Below are 17,010 nucleotides of genomic sequence, written 5' to 3'. Positions count from 1 at the left end.
CCCCATTACAGCCCACTGTCCCATTTCCCACAGTGACACACCATCCATCCTGTGCTCCTCACCTCTCCGCCTGTCTCTCACTCCTGCTCTGTGTGTGCATGTGTGTTTAGTAGTAATAAGCATATTACAATGTGACCATTTCACCCATGAAATAATAAGAAATGACCCTTTTCTTAACTTTGAGATGCTACAACCCGTTTGAAGAGTTTTGGGAGAGTTGCAATTTGACACAATTTGAGTTTTTATTTCCCAAGAGTTGTTTAAAAGAAAAGATACAATCAAAAGCTTGTTATTGAACAGGTGATGATTTAGGTGGCACTGTGTACCTTATTGGTACATTATTTGTAAAAATGTGATGCCTTGTTCTCAGTTAGTACATTTTACCTCTTGTGTCCCCAGTGTTTAAATGAATAGTTGATATGTGATGGTTGGCACCTTCATTTTACTTTACATTTCTTTAACTTGATAAAAGTGCATCTGACTTTACACTCGCAGTCACGAGAGCCATGTTTCTAGTACTAGCTGTGGTGTGTGATGTGAATTGTAATGTATTTTTGGGCGGCTTACGTGTTCAGGTGTTTTGACATATATGCAAGTACAAAGTTCATGTTTCTTTCGGTGTTTGCTTATTCACAGAAATAGAAATGGTGGTGATGGAGAAGTGTAAAGTGTCCGAGTTGACCGAGCAGAACATCACCGATGAGGAGAAGACCGCTGCAGCTACTCGCACACACACACAGAGGAGCAGGTGGGAGCTCACGGAGCAGAAAGCAGCTTAACATTTTCCTGAAAGTTTGACTGGACTGATGATATGTGCTGTTCTCCTGCTGCAGACCGTTTTTAGACATGGTGTACAGTGCCCTCGACTGTGCAGAGGATGACTATCATGCCCTGTTTGTCCTCTGTCTGCTGTTTGCTGTCTCGCACAGTAAAGGTGAGCCTCGCTCTTTATTTTACGGTGTAAGCCACATCACTTCCAAAACAAAACCTAAACTTCCATGTAGTTGCTTTACAAGTATGATTTATGATAAAGATATCATAGCAACTTTTGTTGGTCTTAATAAGTGATGTATTAATTGTGCTAAAACAGCTCGCGTTACTGCAGGAATTAATATTGTTTTATATAGGAGATTGTCAAAATAAACAATTGGAGCATCAACAGTAGGGATCTATACAATATGTGTAGTTAATGTTATGGCATATCTGAAGCTTATGAAATATATGATCAGAAGAGACCCCACAAAGAATTCTTTGACTGAAATAAAACCTAACAAAAAAGGCCTTTTGATTTCAAAAAAGTCAAATAAGTTACGCAGTCAAAATCAAAAACAATTCAAACTCGTTCATTCCCATGGTACCAGCCAATGTTGAAATTATCCGAGTTTGCCAATAATGGATGGTTCACCTGTACAAAAGTATTGTGGTTGTTTTCAGCTTCTTTGTTGCAATAGGACAGGGGTATTTATCAGAAAGCAAAGCAAAAGCTCGGCAATAACAGCATTGAACTTGTTTAGGAAACATTGAAATCTGATTATTACAAAGGCATTCAGAAGGAAAAATATGGCAAAGCACAATGTTTGAGTTGAAGGTCTTGGATCTGTCAGCACAGCAACATTGGTATCATTACAGAAAAACATGATTTAAAGAGATTGTTTTTTCAATGCGGATACAATAGTTCTCGCTCTGTTGAGAGAAGTCAGTATCTCAGTTGAGATGTCACGGGTTGCTGAGCTCCTCTGCTGGTAACCTTTTGTCTCCTCCGAGACTCCGGCAGTCGATACATAGACAAGCCTTGGGGTCTGTACCAGCCATCACACCCAGCCTGCAGCCGTCTCCGCCTATGAAAAACAACCTCTTTCTTAAATGTTATCATAACAATGTACTCAGATAAATCGAGTAAGAACCCAAAATAATAAACACTCTGAGCCACAACAGTCAGCAGGCTTTGACATTTGGTGTAGATGACTTTGCAATTGTTCTACTTTTCATCACTGTTGCAGCTTTTCAATAAAGGTCTTCACATGATGCTTCCATTAAATATAGATTGAAACATGCTGCTTATACAGAATTACCATAATTTATTTGTAGTTTATTTTCAATATGTCACAGTTTTTGTTGTTATTTGTCCCATTTATTAACAGGCATAAACTGTGATCTTCTGGAGCGCCTGCAGTTGCCAGTTCCAGACCAGGAGAGGTGCTCCTACAGCCTCGTGCTTGTAGAAAGACTAATCCGGGTTATGAACCAGGCAGCACAGCCAGGTAACACGATGCACGGATTCAAAATTATCTGTCACTTGGAATCTTTACAGTTTGACTATTTAAGTGCGACAATAAAAAGTTCCATTTAGTGGATCATGCCAGAATAAATACATTCTTGTTGCATTGTTTTCAAACACAATAGCATGTTGGATATACACGGAACGACATTTTATTCACAAGCTATGCATTATTTCATGTTCTCTGAAATCCTGTCTCAACCTGGATTCTTTAGATTTCTAATATTGTCTGACCTTTTTTTGTTGTGTGTTTAGATGGAAAAGTACGCCTTGCCACCCTTGAGCTGTGCTGCCTTTTGTTAAAGCAGTCGGTGCTGTCAGGGAGCCACTGCATTATCAAAGATGTTCATCTGGCATGCCTGGAGGTAGGTACACTAAAGAAACGCTCCACTCACATGTACATACATGTCAGCATATATTTCCCCGTAACTTCATCTCTCGCTCGGAATCCAATGTTCCCGGTTCACCGAGAAAGTATTCATTTATTGTTATGACCCAACATGTTCTCCATAGTCCTCGCACCCTTGTATTCTTTCCTCATTTTCACCTCTGACTCCCAATCTGTTTTTCTTTTCTCCTTGACCAACATTTGTGTTTTCTTTTTGGTTCTGGGAAGTTATTTTGTAGTCTCTGCTCAAGGCATTTCACCCCAACCACCGGCTCCTTCTCACCATGTGTCAGAAGAAATTCGAATAACTGCTGTCATTCTTTGTAATGCATACATATATTGAAACTGCCTCGTTTTTTGTTTGTTTGTTTTTTAACACTCTTTTCAGTGCTATTTGTAATTGTATCACACAGAGTGTTTCTGCTGAAATGATTTCCTACTATCTGCTCTGTTTACTATTATTTATTTTACTAAGTTTGTAAGATTATCAGTAAGTATCTTATCTAATTTTTAAAAATTCTAATTTTTTTAAATTATAACCTCCAGCAGTACATAAAATTTGTTTTGTTTCACAGGCAATGAAAGTTTGCGATTAATGATCCTTCTATAATAGTTATCTTACAAGCGCGTTGCATAAAGGGGTGTGACAACAAAACAATCGCTTCAGACTTTATTAAAGTTTTGAATTACCGAGACGGTTGACACACCCCATCGCTTCTCAGAAATAATTTTCAGTGAATGCAGGTGCAGCTTTTCCTCTTAAAATCCAAACCTATGGTGTCAAGTGCTATTGAGCAAGATTGCACAACATTTCAGTGCCCAGGGTACAATTTCTAAGAAACTGCCTTGCAAATTTTGAATTTTAGAGTTTTGCATGTCAAAGTAGTTTCATTCTTTTGTAGTAGTAATTGTTTATTCAGTCAACCAAATACAAAAGGCAGCAACAAAAAAATGCAAGAAAAAAGAAATAAAACAAACAGAGGAAGACCGACGGGTTTAGGCTAAACTTATTTTGCCTAACCCCTGTGCATAATATACATCAAGTGTCTGCACTTGGAGTAACAGAACCAAAAACCTCAACAAAAACTTGCAAAGCTTTTGTACTGCAGGAAGAATATAAAACTTTGGGGGCCTGCACTGTATTTCTTTCATGTTCATTGTTAGAAAAAAATCCTTCAAATCCTTAAAGTTTCAGTGTGTCAGCTGAATGACGCTTCAGAGTCTCATATAGTCCTCTTTGTGATCGCAGGGTGCCAGAGAAGAAAGCCTACATTTACTACGGAGGTTCTACAAAGTAAGTGTATAGTAATACTATTAAGACATAAATTCACCGTGTGTGCGTGCGTGCGCGCACATGTATTTGCATGCACTGCAAACTTGCAACAAAACATAAATGCAAACCATTTAAACACAAAACGATGGACCAGTCAGATCACTGAACTTGACTCAGGCCAAAAGGCTTGATGATAATTGAGGCCGTTTCTCTGAAGATACTTTAGACTAAACTGAAAGTGTTCCTGCATTGTTCCTGAAGATCGACGGAATCCAACGTGTACAGTCGAAGCTTTCAGTTTCATTTTGAGTGTCACTGGATATCAGTTGCAGTTGTGCTGTTCTTTCACTTGTGTGTCTGCTTTGCCATCTTTACCACTGATCGAAAGCACACTTAATCTTAACTGTTTAATCACTTGAATGTTCAGCATTTACTCTGCATAATGACTGATAAGGAGGGGTGCGTCAGAATTTTTTTTAAGCTGGTTTGTACTCCAATCTTTGAACGATTGGCTTTTGAAACTTGAAACGATGTGAATGTATGTTTTAACCCTTTATAGGGCGAGTAACGATACCATCTCGTATTGTTTCTTCTTGACTGACAATGTTAAAATATAGGGAATACTAGAATATAAGAATACAAATATGTTATTAATTGAGGTAGGTGTTTTTTTTGTCCCCATTTACTTGATGTATTCCAAAACAGAAGGCTACTACAAGTGACTGTCGCTTTTTGTTAACATACACTGAACAGAATGTTCTGTTCTGTTGCATACGACCGTCAAATAAGTCTACACCCAGGTATTATCCCAACACTGAGTGATTCTAGTTCTTACTGAAGTGTGTGAAATAGTGGAAGGACAGAGGACAGGACATTGTTGGGTTGGAAAATAGACGGACAAACAAACCACTAGAAGGGTGCGAAAAGAGACATACAGGCATCCGACCAACAAGACCAATAGACTGTGTGCTTCCTTTAGACTAGTGTTAATAAACGGGTTATTATATAAAGTAATTGTCATGTATTTCATGTAGAAAATCCTCTTTATGGCTAATTTATTATTCGATGTTAAAGATCATCAAAGATTCAGTCAAATGAAGAAAATATCTTCATCTTCATATCTTCAAAATCTTCTTTTTTTTTTTAATTCTCCCTGTTGAGATGAAGTTAACTTCCAATATGACCTCAATCACAGGGGGAGGAAATCTTTCTGGACATGTTTGAAGATGAATACAGGAGCATGACGGTAGGTCATCCTTTTATTTTTAAATGACTCTTTTGTTCTATTTTTTGTGAATGACCCATTGCTGCTCATGTGTGCAGGGGCTCTTCTGCTGTGTGGCTTTTCAGCACTCATCCATGTGTTTGCATTTTGCAGAGTAAACCACTAAATGTGGAATATCTGATGATGGATGCCTCAATACTGCTGCCGCCCACCGGGACCCCTCTTACCGGTATCGACTTTGTCAAGAGACTGCCGTGTGGAGATGTGGAGAAGACTCGAAGGGTGTGTCCACTCGCTCATGTTATGAGTTTCCGATGAAATCACGACACAGAGATTCAAACTCATGAGTCAGGTCCTCCTGAAATCACTGTCACCGCCTGTCATGCGTTTGGATTTATAACAGAGTCTGCGTTTTCACATATTGTTTCTCTGTATGTTTGTGTGGATTCCTTGTTTCTACCAACAGGCTATCCGAGTGTTCTTCATGCTGCGCTCGTTATCGCTCCAGCTTCAAGGAGAACCTGAGACTCAGCTCCCTCTGACCAGACCTGAAGACCTTATTAAGACAGATGACGTCTTGGACCTCAGTAAGATACACACACACACACACACACACACACACACACACACACACACACACACACACACCGTACACGGTCTACTGTTCAACCACTTCCACTTGCGAGTGAGTTAAACTTGAGGCATGGGAAAGTACAGCCTGTATAACTAAATTAAGTTTAATTATTGCAGTTTCAGCACAACCTTAGAAAAGCAATGAAAGGAAAACAGATAATTTACTAATTATAAGACAAGGGTGAAATGTAAGCAAACACACCTAAAGTTACTGCAGAAAGCGCTTCTTTCAGTCCACAATTATGACGAACAACACATCACAGATAAGAGGACCATTTAAACATAACATGCAAGCGTAAACAGACATGCTCAGTGAAATGAGCAAAGTGGACGACCCAGAGGATGTATATGCAAACGACGTCACACACAGGCACCTTTAAACAGTCATCTCCCACTCTGCCCAACTATGTAGACAATGTTGTGAAAAGTTGTATGTGGTTAGCTTTTCTATGAATCAGAAATACAACTGAGCAGTTGTGACCATGACGGATGACACATCATACACTGTGCACTCAGTGTGTACACCCTATTCGCTCACCATCTGCATGAATGTTTAGTGGCTTGATGTATTGCATAAATGTTTTGAGGGTAAAGAAGAAAAGGCTCTGCTCTGTCATTTTCACCACCCTCCATTTTATAGTGAGCTAAAAGTAGAGTGCATTTCAACTTTCCACCAGCACTTTGACCACGTGTATTCCATTAAAAAAAAAAAAAAAAAACATCTGAAAAGAGCTGCAAAGGAAAGAAAACCAAGGCTTCATTCAAATTATACCCAGATGTACCAACTACCAACTAAACTAAGTCAGTTTGTGATCAGATATTAAAACTATTTGCATAAACAACATAAAAAAACCAAACCATGGACATTTTAGCATTTTCCGATCACATTTGCCTGAACATGAAGCGACAGTAGATTGTCTTGTTTTATAAAGATGAGGAAAAACTGTAAGAGCATGGGAATAGGAAACAGTTAAGGGAGAATAGTAAATAACTGGTCACTTGCACGTCTATTATTATACTAATAATTTCTTGAGAAAATGATTCTGTCTTACTTGGATAGTGTGGACTTGAGTTATTACACAAAAGTCATTATCTTTGGTCCATGTCCAAGCGGAAAACCATCATTCACCTACTCAAGACTGAGGTCTTCCATCATGACAATGAATTGAAACACCCACACAACAGAGCAGCTGTGTGCTCTGACTGGTATCCATGGGGAAAAGCCCGGCCAACACATGCGTGAAAGAATGTTCTGTGAACAACGGCAATGGATCTTCCACAGAACATCAGGCCTTTGTATTGTATCAGTTAAAACAGTGCTTCCAGGAGATTTGTCAGGATGCTGTTGCCATCTATTGCTCAATTAGAGTTGATATATTGACATTTTTATTTAATTTTCATCTTCAAATTACGTGAAACAGTCAGGGGCTTCCAATAAAGGACCTAGTTCACCAAAATGTTTCCTCTTTATAGGAGGATGACATGTTACAAATGAATAGGACCACTGAAAATCCAACAGTTTCTATGTAGCTTTTCTTTGAAGACGAATCATGATATGAAACTGTTGAGTGTTTGCAAATGTCAGCTGACAAACATGGTAGTGAACTTTGGTCATAACAACCTTTAAGATTGTCATCCGCTTTGAAATGACTTCAAGTGGGTTGTGCACCATAAAAAGATCATTTTTTGAGTTTTTCCATGGTTATTGGTTCTTTTAAATTCTTGTTTGTTCTCAATCGGGTTGTTTACTTTGTTTTTATGTCATTTGTCTCCTGGCTTCTATGAAGCCTTTCCTCTATTATGTGCCTCATTAGGCTGATTTGAGACACTTGATAGCTCTGGAGACTATTTGAAAGGGCAGAAAATGTTATGTACTCAGGCTGTTGGGCATCATATTGTTACATTTTTCTTTCTGAAAAGTTCAAGTTGTACCTCATTTTGTTGCTTTGGAGTACAGAAGGTGTATTACCCAATTTGTCTTCTCATTCACGTCAAAATAACAGTTTATTTTTAGACATTGCTCTGGGAGACGGGTGGAATCTACACATTTATTGAACTCGGAAATGGATATTTCCACACAGAACCTAATCAGGTCAATGGAAATCTGCCTCAGAGTTTCTACAGAAGCTGACTCATCCTGCAATTTCCAGAATTAATCCAGAAAAACTCAAATGAACTCAAAATATATTAATAGAATTAGTCATTACTATAATAGCACGTGGAATGTCATTTCTGGTCATTGTTCTTAAGAGCAGAAACCACATGATGTAAATGTTATGAAGAAGAAATTTGAGGCACAAAGCAGTCGGTGTTTACACGTCAGAATGGACTTGGAATCTTCGTTGATATATTTAGTTTTGAGTGGGTGTGTTTGTAAAAGTATCTGATGTCAAATCAGATCATTATCAAGTCATTTAGTTTGCGTTGCAGTAAATGTTTGGTGAACTGGAGTGGAGATGCTTATCTTTTTTTCTTTTAATCCTCCCAGACACGTGGGAGCCTGACACCTCCACGTTCCTCCTAAATGTATCTCAAAGTCTGTGTTTTTACTTTTACTGTGCTGTGTGATGTCTGCAAATGTATGGAATCTGCTTTGAGCCAAGTTGAATGTAACTTAACAGTAAAACATACTGAAGTTGGGGGCCAGTCTGGAATACTTCTCAATCATTGATTTCCAATAGATGGTTCCCTTTATGTGACCTATGTTGTAATTGATGCAAACACTCTTCAGAGGAAGGTGACACATTTTGTGGTATAAATTTCACATGTAGCGTAAAACAGAAGTAAACTGTTAAAGCTACAGTGTCCTCATTTGGTTTGGTTTCATATTAGTCACCAAGTATGTTGTAGTGAGTCGTGATCCTTGGTTTCTGTGCGTCTGTGCCTGTTGCCTGTATACATCAAACAAGCTGATTTTTTATTTTTGTTTGTTTTCGTAAAGAATTCTTGTTGCCAGTTGTATCAACCAAGACCTTTAAATCTCATTGTTTCATGGAAGACTTTAATGTATACTGTGGGCATGTCGTCTTACAAAAAAAATATGAATAATTACTGTTTCCCTGAAACTGTCTGATAAATCATTATATCTTCAAATATCAATATTATTTTAATTACTGATCAAACTGTTGGTTATATTTTAAATGAATACTTTGCTAATTGGTGACCTAATATATTCGACTCTGTATTTGTCTTTTTTCTCAGATAACAGTGACCTAATCGCCTGCATGGTGGTCAGCAAAGATGGCGGCCAGGCTCAGCGCTTTCTGGCTGTCGACGTGTACCAGATGAGTCTGGTTGAACCGGAAACGAAGCGTCTCGGCTGGGGTGTTGTCAAGTTTGCCGGCCTCCTACAAGTGAGAGAAAAGTGCTGTTAAGAATGTCTTCAGGCTGAATGTTTTTCTCTTGATTAGCATGTGAAAGTCCATCTCCGACTCATTGCAACTCCTTCCTTTAGACACATCATTAGCTGATTAGCTTTTCATCCAATATTCATCTTCTTGACCTCAACCTAGTGGCGAGCAGTTGGTTTTTTTTCTTGCTGTTTTTCATTAGTTCTTTTCATTCATTCCACTTCAACTTCAGTAGAATTTGAATGATCTTGCTTTACTGTCTCTATTATGCAACAAGACTGAACATGCAAAGTCATACTTGGCATCATAAGTGTTAGAAATGCTGTGTGTGTTATTTAATCACTGCTATTGCCACAGAGCTATTTCAACGTGCTTCCTTTTTGTTTTGAAATGTCTTGGTCATCTTATATATATATGTATTTCATGCTATTTGAAACACATGCACTTTCTTTTCCCTTTTCTTTTCCGCCTCGGTCCGTTTGCACATCAAGTCGTCGTGACGCTCTTGTCGTCTCCCTCCGTCTTTTTAGGACATGCAGGTGTCTGGTGTCGAGGACGACAGCAGAGCGCTGAACATCGTCATCCACAAACCCAGCTCCAACCCCCATGCCAAGCCCCTGCCCATCCTGCAGGCCAACTTCATCTTCGCCGACCACATCCGCTGCATCATCGCCAAGCAGAGGCTGGCCAAAGGTCGCATTCAAGCGCGCCGCATGAAAATGCAGAGGATTGCTGGTGCGTGAACAGGCCTTAACGAAATGGTCAAGAGAATACTTTGTGTGAGTTTGAAGGTGTTTTAGAAGAGGAGCAGCAGTATAATGAAAACGTGGTTTGTTTTTAAAGGATTTCTGAAACAAAGGCAAATAGAGCAGAACGTACATGCTATTAGCTTTAGTTATACACAACTGCACCCCACAGTAGGAGAGAAAATCTGTCGGGGCTCCCACAAACGGGTGCGATTTTCGGCCGCCTCAGACAAAAGATCGACTCTTGGGAGAATAGTTTGTCAAATCTGCGGTCCAAGCTCAAATCGATCAAGCTTTGTACGCAGTTTGAAGACGGCCGAAGCATCGCTCGTAAGCCTACGACCACTATCGGAGTGTGTCTTGATATTTGGGGACTCATAGCAGCAGCTGGAATCATGTCAGCTGCTGCTGTGACCTGCAGCCTGTACAAAACAAACTCTGTCCTTTACTGACCTTTTCTTTAAACGATCTAAAAAAAAACCTGTTTAATTTTAGGTTTGGGGTTTTTATAAGCATTACACTGCTTCTGATTTATTTATATTTAACCTGAATTACACCACTAATGGTCCAATTTTGAATGTCAGAGGGTATCCTTCAGCGAAGCTGTTCTTTTCAGACTGGACTTACCCTCCACTCAGTTGTAATTCCCCCTTCTGATGACTTTTTTTTTTTTTATTTACACGTTGAAACATTAACATAAATATGAAACCAATGTAAGACTTGTAAGCAGAACCAATATAAGTGTATTTGTTACCTACTTAGTCACACATTCAAAAACATCCCAACCGCCTTCTATACAGCTTTATCAGATATAGTCAAACACAGAAAAACAATCACATCCACTCCGAAAGGCGATGCAGGGACTCCATTTAACTTCAAACACTCTTTTAGGACTGTGAAAGTAAATCAAGCACAGGAAGAACATGCAAACTTTACAAAAACCTCAACTAATGGCTATATTGTCACTGAGATGAGACTGTTCTCCACTTCCATTCATAAATATGCCCTATATTCGCTCAGGTCATAATGAAAAACCTTTCTTTCACTGTAACCTGGGTGTCGATGTGTCCCTGTTCCACATGCTCTGTGTGCAGCTTTGTTAGACCTGCCTGTGCAGCCCAGTGCGACGGAGGTGTTGGGTTTCGGTCAGACGGCCAACGCGTCGCCCAGTGGACTGCCGTTCCGCTTCTACGAGCAGTCGAGACGGGCGCCCAACGACCCCACAGCCAGTAGATCGGTCTTCGCCTCAGTGGATAAAGTGCCAGGTGACGTGCAGGAACGCTCATCACTTTTACCTGCTCCATTATTTCAGACGTAATCCTGCAGAGAGCGCTCATGACGCTTTCATGGAGGAGTGGGAGAGGGTGTGTTTCAATGGATAATGCTATCTTTTGTTTTCATGAACTGAAAAAAATGTGCAACATTAATTAAAACGGGAAGTGATTGTAGCAAAACTGGGTTTCCCTGGAAACCTTGTGATCACAGCATTTTTTTTTAAAAAACAACAGTGTTTCATTTTGAGTGGCAGTTAAGAGTAAGACGAGACACATCTGGAGACAAAAGTACACACCTGCTGGGGTAAAGTTAAAAGAAAACCCCCAACGGCCTGTTCCTAGAAGGTTCATTAGAAGAAAACCGTACTCATACCTTCATCTCCAAACTTCAAGTTTCAGTTGCATAAAACGCCTTCAGAGAAGCCAAAGCTTTCAGCTCGTACTCGTTACCAACAAGCCATGGTAACGTGTGTTTATGTGTGTCTGTGTGTTACACTAATCAGGTTTTGCAGTGGCTCATTGTGTGCCACAGCACAGTCCCTCCCCCCTCTCCTCCCCCTCTCCTCCGTCCAGTGGGAGTGGGAGCACTGGAAGATGTGACTCTGTTACTGCAAGCACTATATCAGCTCAGAGCCCGACAGGTAACACACACACACACAGTTTCACTATGAAAGGTTTGGCATGAAAAGCATGAAAGTGAGCATTCTTATTATAGTTTATGTGTTTTACATTTGCCTAACATTCACTTCTAAAGCATATGTACTTTATCATATTTAAAGTTCCCCCTCTTGTCTTCTAAAAGTTTCAACTCAACTTACAGGCAATATAAAAACAGGAAATTTCTAAACGCACTATCTCAGGATTTGTTTAGAAATTATCTCCTTCTCAGAAATTATGAGATGGTTAAAAACAAAATACTGGAGGAATCTGATCATAACAGGCATATTCAGGGGGGGAAGACTTTTCATTCTTCACATTTGCATGGAACTAAAATGTGAAGAATTTCTGCACCTATACACACTGAAAAGTTCTGCCACTGTGATAGAGGTGCAGATATACAAAACCCACCGAAACCACGGCAGTTGAGTGTGGTGTACAACAATATACTCGGTCTATATGGGCCTATATGGATCTATATGTGTGGCGTAAATACACACGTTGTACCTTCAGAGCTGCGGTGTTCCCAGTACACTCGGTTCCTTCATGCCGGGGGTTATTTGTGATGTGTGAACCAAGAAGTGTTTTCTGCCGTCATTCGAACAGCCTTTGTGAATTACATGAGATTAGGTGATGATCTGAATGTTGACCAGAACAGTTAGTCCTTGAGGGAAGTTTTTGTTTATAAGAGATAAAGGACAAGTCTGAATCAATTTAATTACTTTGTGATTTGTCACAAAAATTTTATTTTTTGTCAGTTTCCCTCCAAGTCTGAGTTCACGCACTTGATCATATCTCTGTATTCTTTCCCTAAATTTCTTCTCATCAATGTAAGTATCCACATATAGTAGCTTGCATTGTAGTGCTTGTGTAGCAGTGTGGCTTAACTCATTCCACTTCCGCTCAGTATTTACATTCACAATCAGTTTTTACATTGATAATGATAATCAGCAGTGTTCAGAGTACAAACTATAGTGGTGAAAGTGTTGAAAAAAGCTTACAGTCTTTATTTAAATACTCCATTTGTTGTTCTGTGAGCTACAAGGAGTTGAAGAGTTATGTGAAATAAATCACATGAACCCTTTATTGAAAATTTCCTTTAATTAAAGGACTTTCCACCCTTAAGCATGTTTGGATTTTTCACCTCGAACAAATTTTTGTCTAGTCTTAAAATTGAAATGTCAAACTGACCACAATCACACACATTTCATAATCTCTAACTGAATTTAATGGCTGTTTTGATTGGATTTCTGTCGGTGATCTAGACAATATTTACTCCTGCAATCTAATGTGTTATTCACAACTTAAAAATTAATTAAGAGGTTCATTACACAGGTTTTATGAACAAGAGATTTAACTTTGCCAAATATGGCAACTGACCCGATAAAAGGTTAAGTTATATGATGATCATGAGTTTTTATTGATTCCATATTTTTATTTATTTATCCATGTATATATGCAATTACTACAGCAATAAGTAGTGTTTTGTGAGGTTTTAGTGTTCTGAGAAGGAAGGATCTATGTGGTTGAATAAATATGATGTCTTCAAATCACTGAGCTGCACCAGCATAAATCCTCCAGGTTTTTAGTATGTGTTTTGTAACTTGTAGCACATTATCTTATATTTCATCAGTTTCTTCATTGTATATTTTAAAGGAGGCTGTATTGTTAACACAATAACAGTGTTTCACGTCACAATAGGAAACGTGTCTTCCTCATTCTCTCTCCTGCCCTCCATAGATGATGCCACCTTTTTGGAGCACACTCCGCCCTCGTCTTCAGGTGGAGAAAGCGAAGGGGGAGGCGCAGGAGTAACGGTAATCTCCTCTGCTCCTTCGACCCCAGTGTCGGCTCCAGCGCTGGCGCCCAGCCTCACCCCGGCCTCGCAGCCCACCATCTCCCTCCTCACAGACAACAGCGCCGACTCGCTGAGTGTGGAGTCGCTCACGCTGCTGCCGCCCGCCGACTCGCCGCACCTCCACCCATGCACCGGCCACGTCACCGCAGCCCCCCCTCTCCAAAGGCCAGACGCCTCCATCATAGAGGAGGAGGAGGAGGAGGAGGAAGAGGATCTGCAGGAGGACGCCGACTCGCCGCTGGATGAGACCGAGACGGATGCGACCATCAAAGAGGAAACCACTGAGACGACGGAGACGGTCACACCCACTGACGAGGTTTCGGAGGAGCCGGAAGGCGACGCCACGGAGAGTCAGCAGGCAGGTGAGGAGACGCCTGCAGAGTCTGACGGAGACGACGACGCGGCGGCCGTGGAGTCCGAAGACGCAGAGCTACACACTGAAACGCCAGACTCACCCGAGCTGGATTAGGCAACGCGAACACGTCCACATTCATTCATGCACTGGTCTCACACACCCACGCACATAACAGGACGGTAAAGTTGTGACGGCTTTTGGCTGCCGAACATTTCCACATTGCGGCCTGTCGCGAACGTGTGGTGCGAGTAGTCCAAGAGGCTGCTGGAGGCATCTCGGCATTCGTGTGTTTGCACATTACTCGCGGAGAGACACTGGTCGAACTCGACGGAGGCTCAAAGCACATTCGGCTTTCTGTGTGCTCAAGCGTGCCGGAGCTCCTGCTCTTTGGCATGCATGCGTCAAGACGCGCAACCAGCAAATTTTTTTGGTTTGTTTTGTTTTTAGTACTCACTCTGATTGATTGTGTATCAGCTCAAATACAAAGATACACGCGTCGCATACTACTGCTGTGAGCTGTTCCATTCACTTTCTGAAGATCGAGTTTTGTGTCTTACGTTCACTGAACAGGTCACCTCTAATGTTTTGCAGTGGCGGTCTCTACTATGCTAATCACACGTGATTAACATACCACACACACACACACACACACAAGTCAGATGCACTTGCCTTTTTTCACCGCTGCATGTTGGGTGCGTCAGCAGTTGCTGCCTCTTTCAACTGCCATTCGCAAATTGTGAGTGTCCCGAAGTCCCGTTTTCATTCTTGCTTTCTCCCCTATAAAGTCTCCAGCTAGTCGTTTTTTGTTTTTGTTTATTTTTACTTATTGGCGTGGGAGAGATGTATGACGGCATCAGAAAGGAGGGTACAGTGTTCGTCTTTAAACATATATTTAATGGTAGCTTAATGTCAGCTCTCATTTCTATTTTGGGCCTTTTAGCAAACATTTGGATCAGTTTATGTCAGGATGCAACATGACAGCGTATCTTCATATTTAAGCTGTTTGAGTGTTAGCTTTTTGAGGAACGACAGCATATTTTTGATTTTCTCCTCAACATCCTTTCCGTTAATGATTTCAAATTCACACCTCACAGGAGGACAAAAAGTGAATTTTGGGAGGTAAATTTACAGTCAGCACTATGGATAATGAAAGAAAGAGCGGGAGATTTATTTTTTAAGGCATAGTAACTTTATGCAATGATAATTGGTGTATCTCACAAGTCGGTCCAGTCTGTAGCTATACATGCTACTAAAAAGTGAAGTATTTTTGATAACATTAGAAGAAAAGATATTTTTGGTGAATGAAATCTGACGGGTTATTAGAGTTATATGCGGTATGTTACAGGCTGTGTGTTTCGAAAGACGTGCCCGCTTCACGGTGAGAAATTTACAACACCTGCACTTCACCACAGCAACCGCACGGGCCGAATGTATCTGCTGGTGTCACCCGAGATGCTGACGTCAGTTTTATTCTGCATGCATGTGAGGATTTTAGATTGAGTTGATTATTGCTCTGAAACAAGAGTGGAGGGGAGGTTCCTCTTTGATTTTGTCCATTACACCGCTTGTGAACATTCCAAACTCCCCATGGAAAGAAAAGTAGGAAATAAAAAATGCTTTCCAGAGAGCACTAAAAGTTACTGAACTGTATTCCAGCTGTTGTGAGTAAATCACACAATGGTGAGGACACTTTTTTGAGTTTTTTCTGTAACAGTATGCTGCTCCGAGGTCGCTGCAAACAGTCACACCTCATCTCAGTAATCGGATGAGTGAAGCTTTACTCCTGCAATAATCCTAAGAGCTAACCAATCAGGGGAGGAATGAATGTAAACGGGAAACCTCCCTCTCTGCAGTGTTTGGTCGGGAATGATGTGATTCAGTTTTAACAGGTTCAACAAAGCACAGTTGGTTTCTCTGGAGCATATATATTCTTTTCTCGCTTTTCCCCTCGTCCCCTCCCCACCTCCATCCCCGTGCCATCGTCACACAGCTGAAGTCTTAATGCTCGATCACTCTTTATTTTTTAACGCTGTACAGGCTTTAAAGAGTTTATAAGTGAGAAATTCAGAGCAATACTGTTAGTTTTGAGTCCCATCTCTTTAATATTTCCGTCGTGCTTTTGTAAATCGCAGCAGAATGATAGTGGTGATCACTGACGTGCTGAAGAGGCTTGGCACAGCGTGGCGATGTCTGGAAACGCGCCGTGACGAGCTTCCATTATTAAGTCTTTGATTGTAGTGTGTTTGTATGCTATGTATATGCTTTTGAGTTTTTGAAACCTGTAATTATTATTAATGAACTGAAACAGAGGAATAAATAAAGAACTGCAATAAATTATTCTACTATACAACTGTGGCAGGGTGTACTTCATTCATGTGTTTGCAGACAGGTAGAAGACATTATTTAGCTTTAGTAGTTCAGCTTTTGAAGCAAGAAAAACTATAAGATTTACAGGTCACAGGAAAAACTTCAAAAAAGCAACCACGGTTGTGTTCAATGCAAAAAATATAAATATATATCAATGTGTTGTCATTACAATATGATCGTGTGTGTGTGTGTGTGTGTCCCCTCAGCTCATCATGTGGTCGTTGCACTTTCCACCTTTCAGTCGTGTCTGCGGCAGCGTGCAGGGGGCCCCAGTCATTTCGTGGTCTACGCACAGTTCCTCTCTTCAGGGAAGTCTGGTTGTGTGTGCGTAAACGTGAATTAGTTCCAGGTACTGCAGCGATAACGTGTGTGTGTTTTCTGCACCCAACCACAATCATAGCAATAATGGAGGTGTGACACCTTTGAAGATTTATCCTGTGCTGTGGAAGTTCGCCTGTCTGCTTTACATTTAATTACAGCTCTTTGACAAAACTTGATAACATTTTACAACTGCATTTGTTGTGTTATACATCAGTGTTGTCACTTATTGAAGGAACCGTTCAACTGTATAGAGTCGATAAGTTGTTTTCAACACAGAGTAGAAGC

General features: G+C 40.5%; 1 protein-coding gene across 4 annotated transcripts in view; it reads left to right on the top strand.

The window, feature by feature from the left end:
• clec16a (C-type lectin domain containing 16A) overlaps positions 1-16,367 on the top strand; it is a 34,260-nt gene extending 17,893 nt beyond the window's left edge. For 3 of the 4 annotated variants that reach the window (XM_080511704.1, XM_080511705.1, XM_080511703.1), the window contains exons 11-23: positions 637-748; positions 834-934; positions 2,142-2,261; positions 2,534-2,643; positions 3,916-3,960; positions 5,135-5,185; positions 5,318-5,446; positions 5,631-5,751; positions 8,999-9,150; positions 9,678-9,882; positions 10,988-11,158; positions 11,671-11,808; positions 13,565-16,367. In XM_080511704.1, the coding sequence (XP_080367830.1) occupies positions 637-748; positions 834-934; positions 2,142-2,261; positions 2,534-2,643; positions 3,916-3,960; positions 5,135-5,185; positions 5,318-5,446; positions 5,631-5,751; positions 8,999-9,150; positions 9,678-9,882; positions 10,988-11,158; positions 11,671-11,808; positions 13,565-14,151 (2,042 nt within the window). In that variant the 3' untranslated portion in view covers positions 14,152-16,367. The remainder of the gene's footprint in view (positions 1-636; positions 749-833; positions 935-2,141; positions 2,262-2,533; positions 2,644-3,915; positions 3,961-5,134; positions 5,186-5,317; positions 5,447-5,630; positions 5,752-8,998; positions 9,151-9,677; positions 9,883-10,987; positions 11,159-11,670; positions 11,809-13,564) is intronic. The other variant, XM_080511706.1, reaches the window with a different exon arrangement.
• The last annotated feature ends 643 nt before the right edge of the window (positions 16,368-17,010 follow it).

Source organism: Blennius ocellaris (assembly GCF_963422515.1).
Source record: "Blennius ocellaris genome assembly, chromosome: 16".
Taxonomy (NCBI): Eukaryota; Metazoa; Chordata; class Actinopteri; order Blenniiformes; family Blenniidae; genus Blennius; species Blennius ocellaris.
The sequence above is the reverse complement of the archived record's forward strand: the minus strand, read 5'-3'. Positions and strand labels throughout refer to the sequence as shown.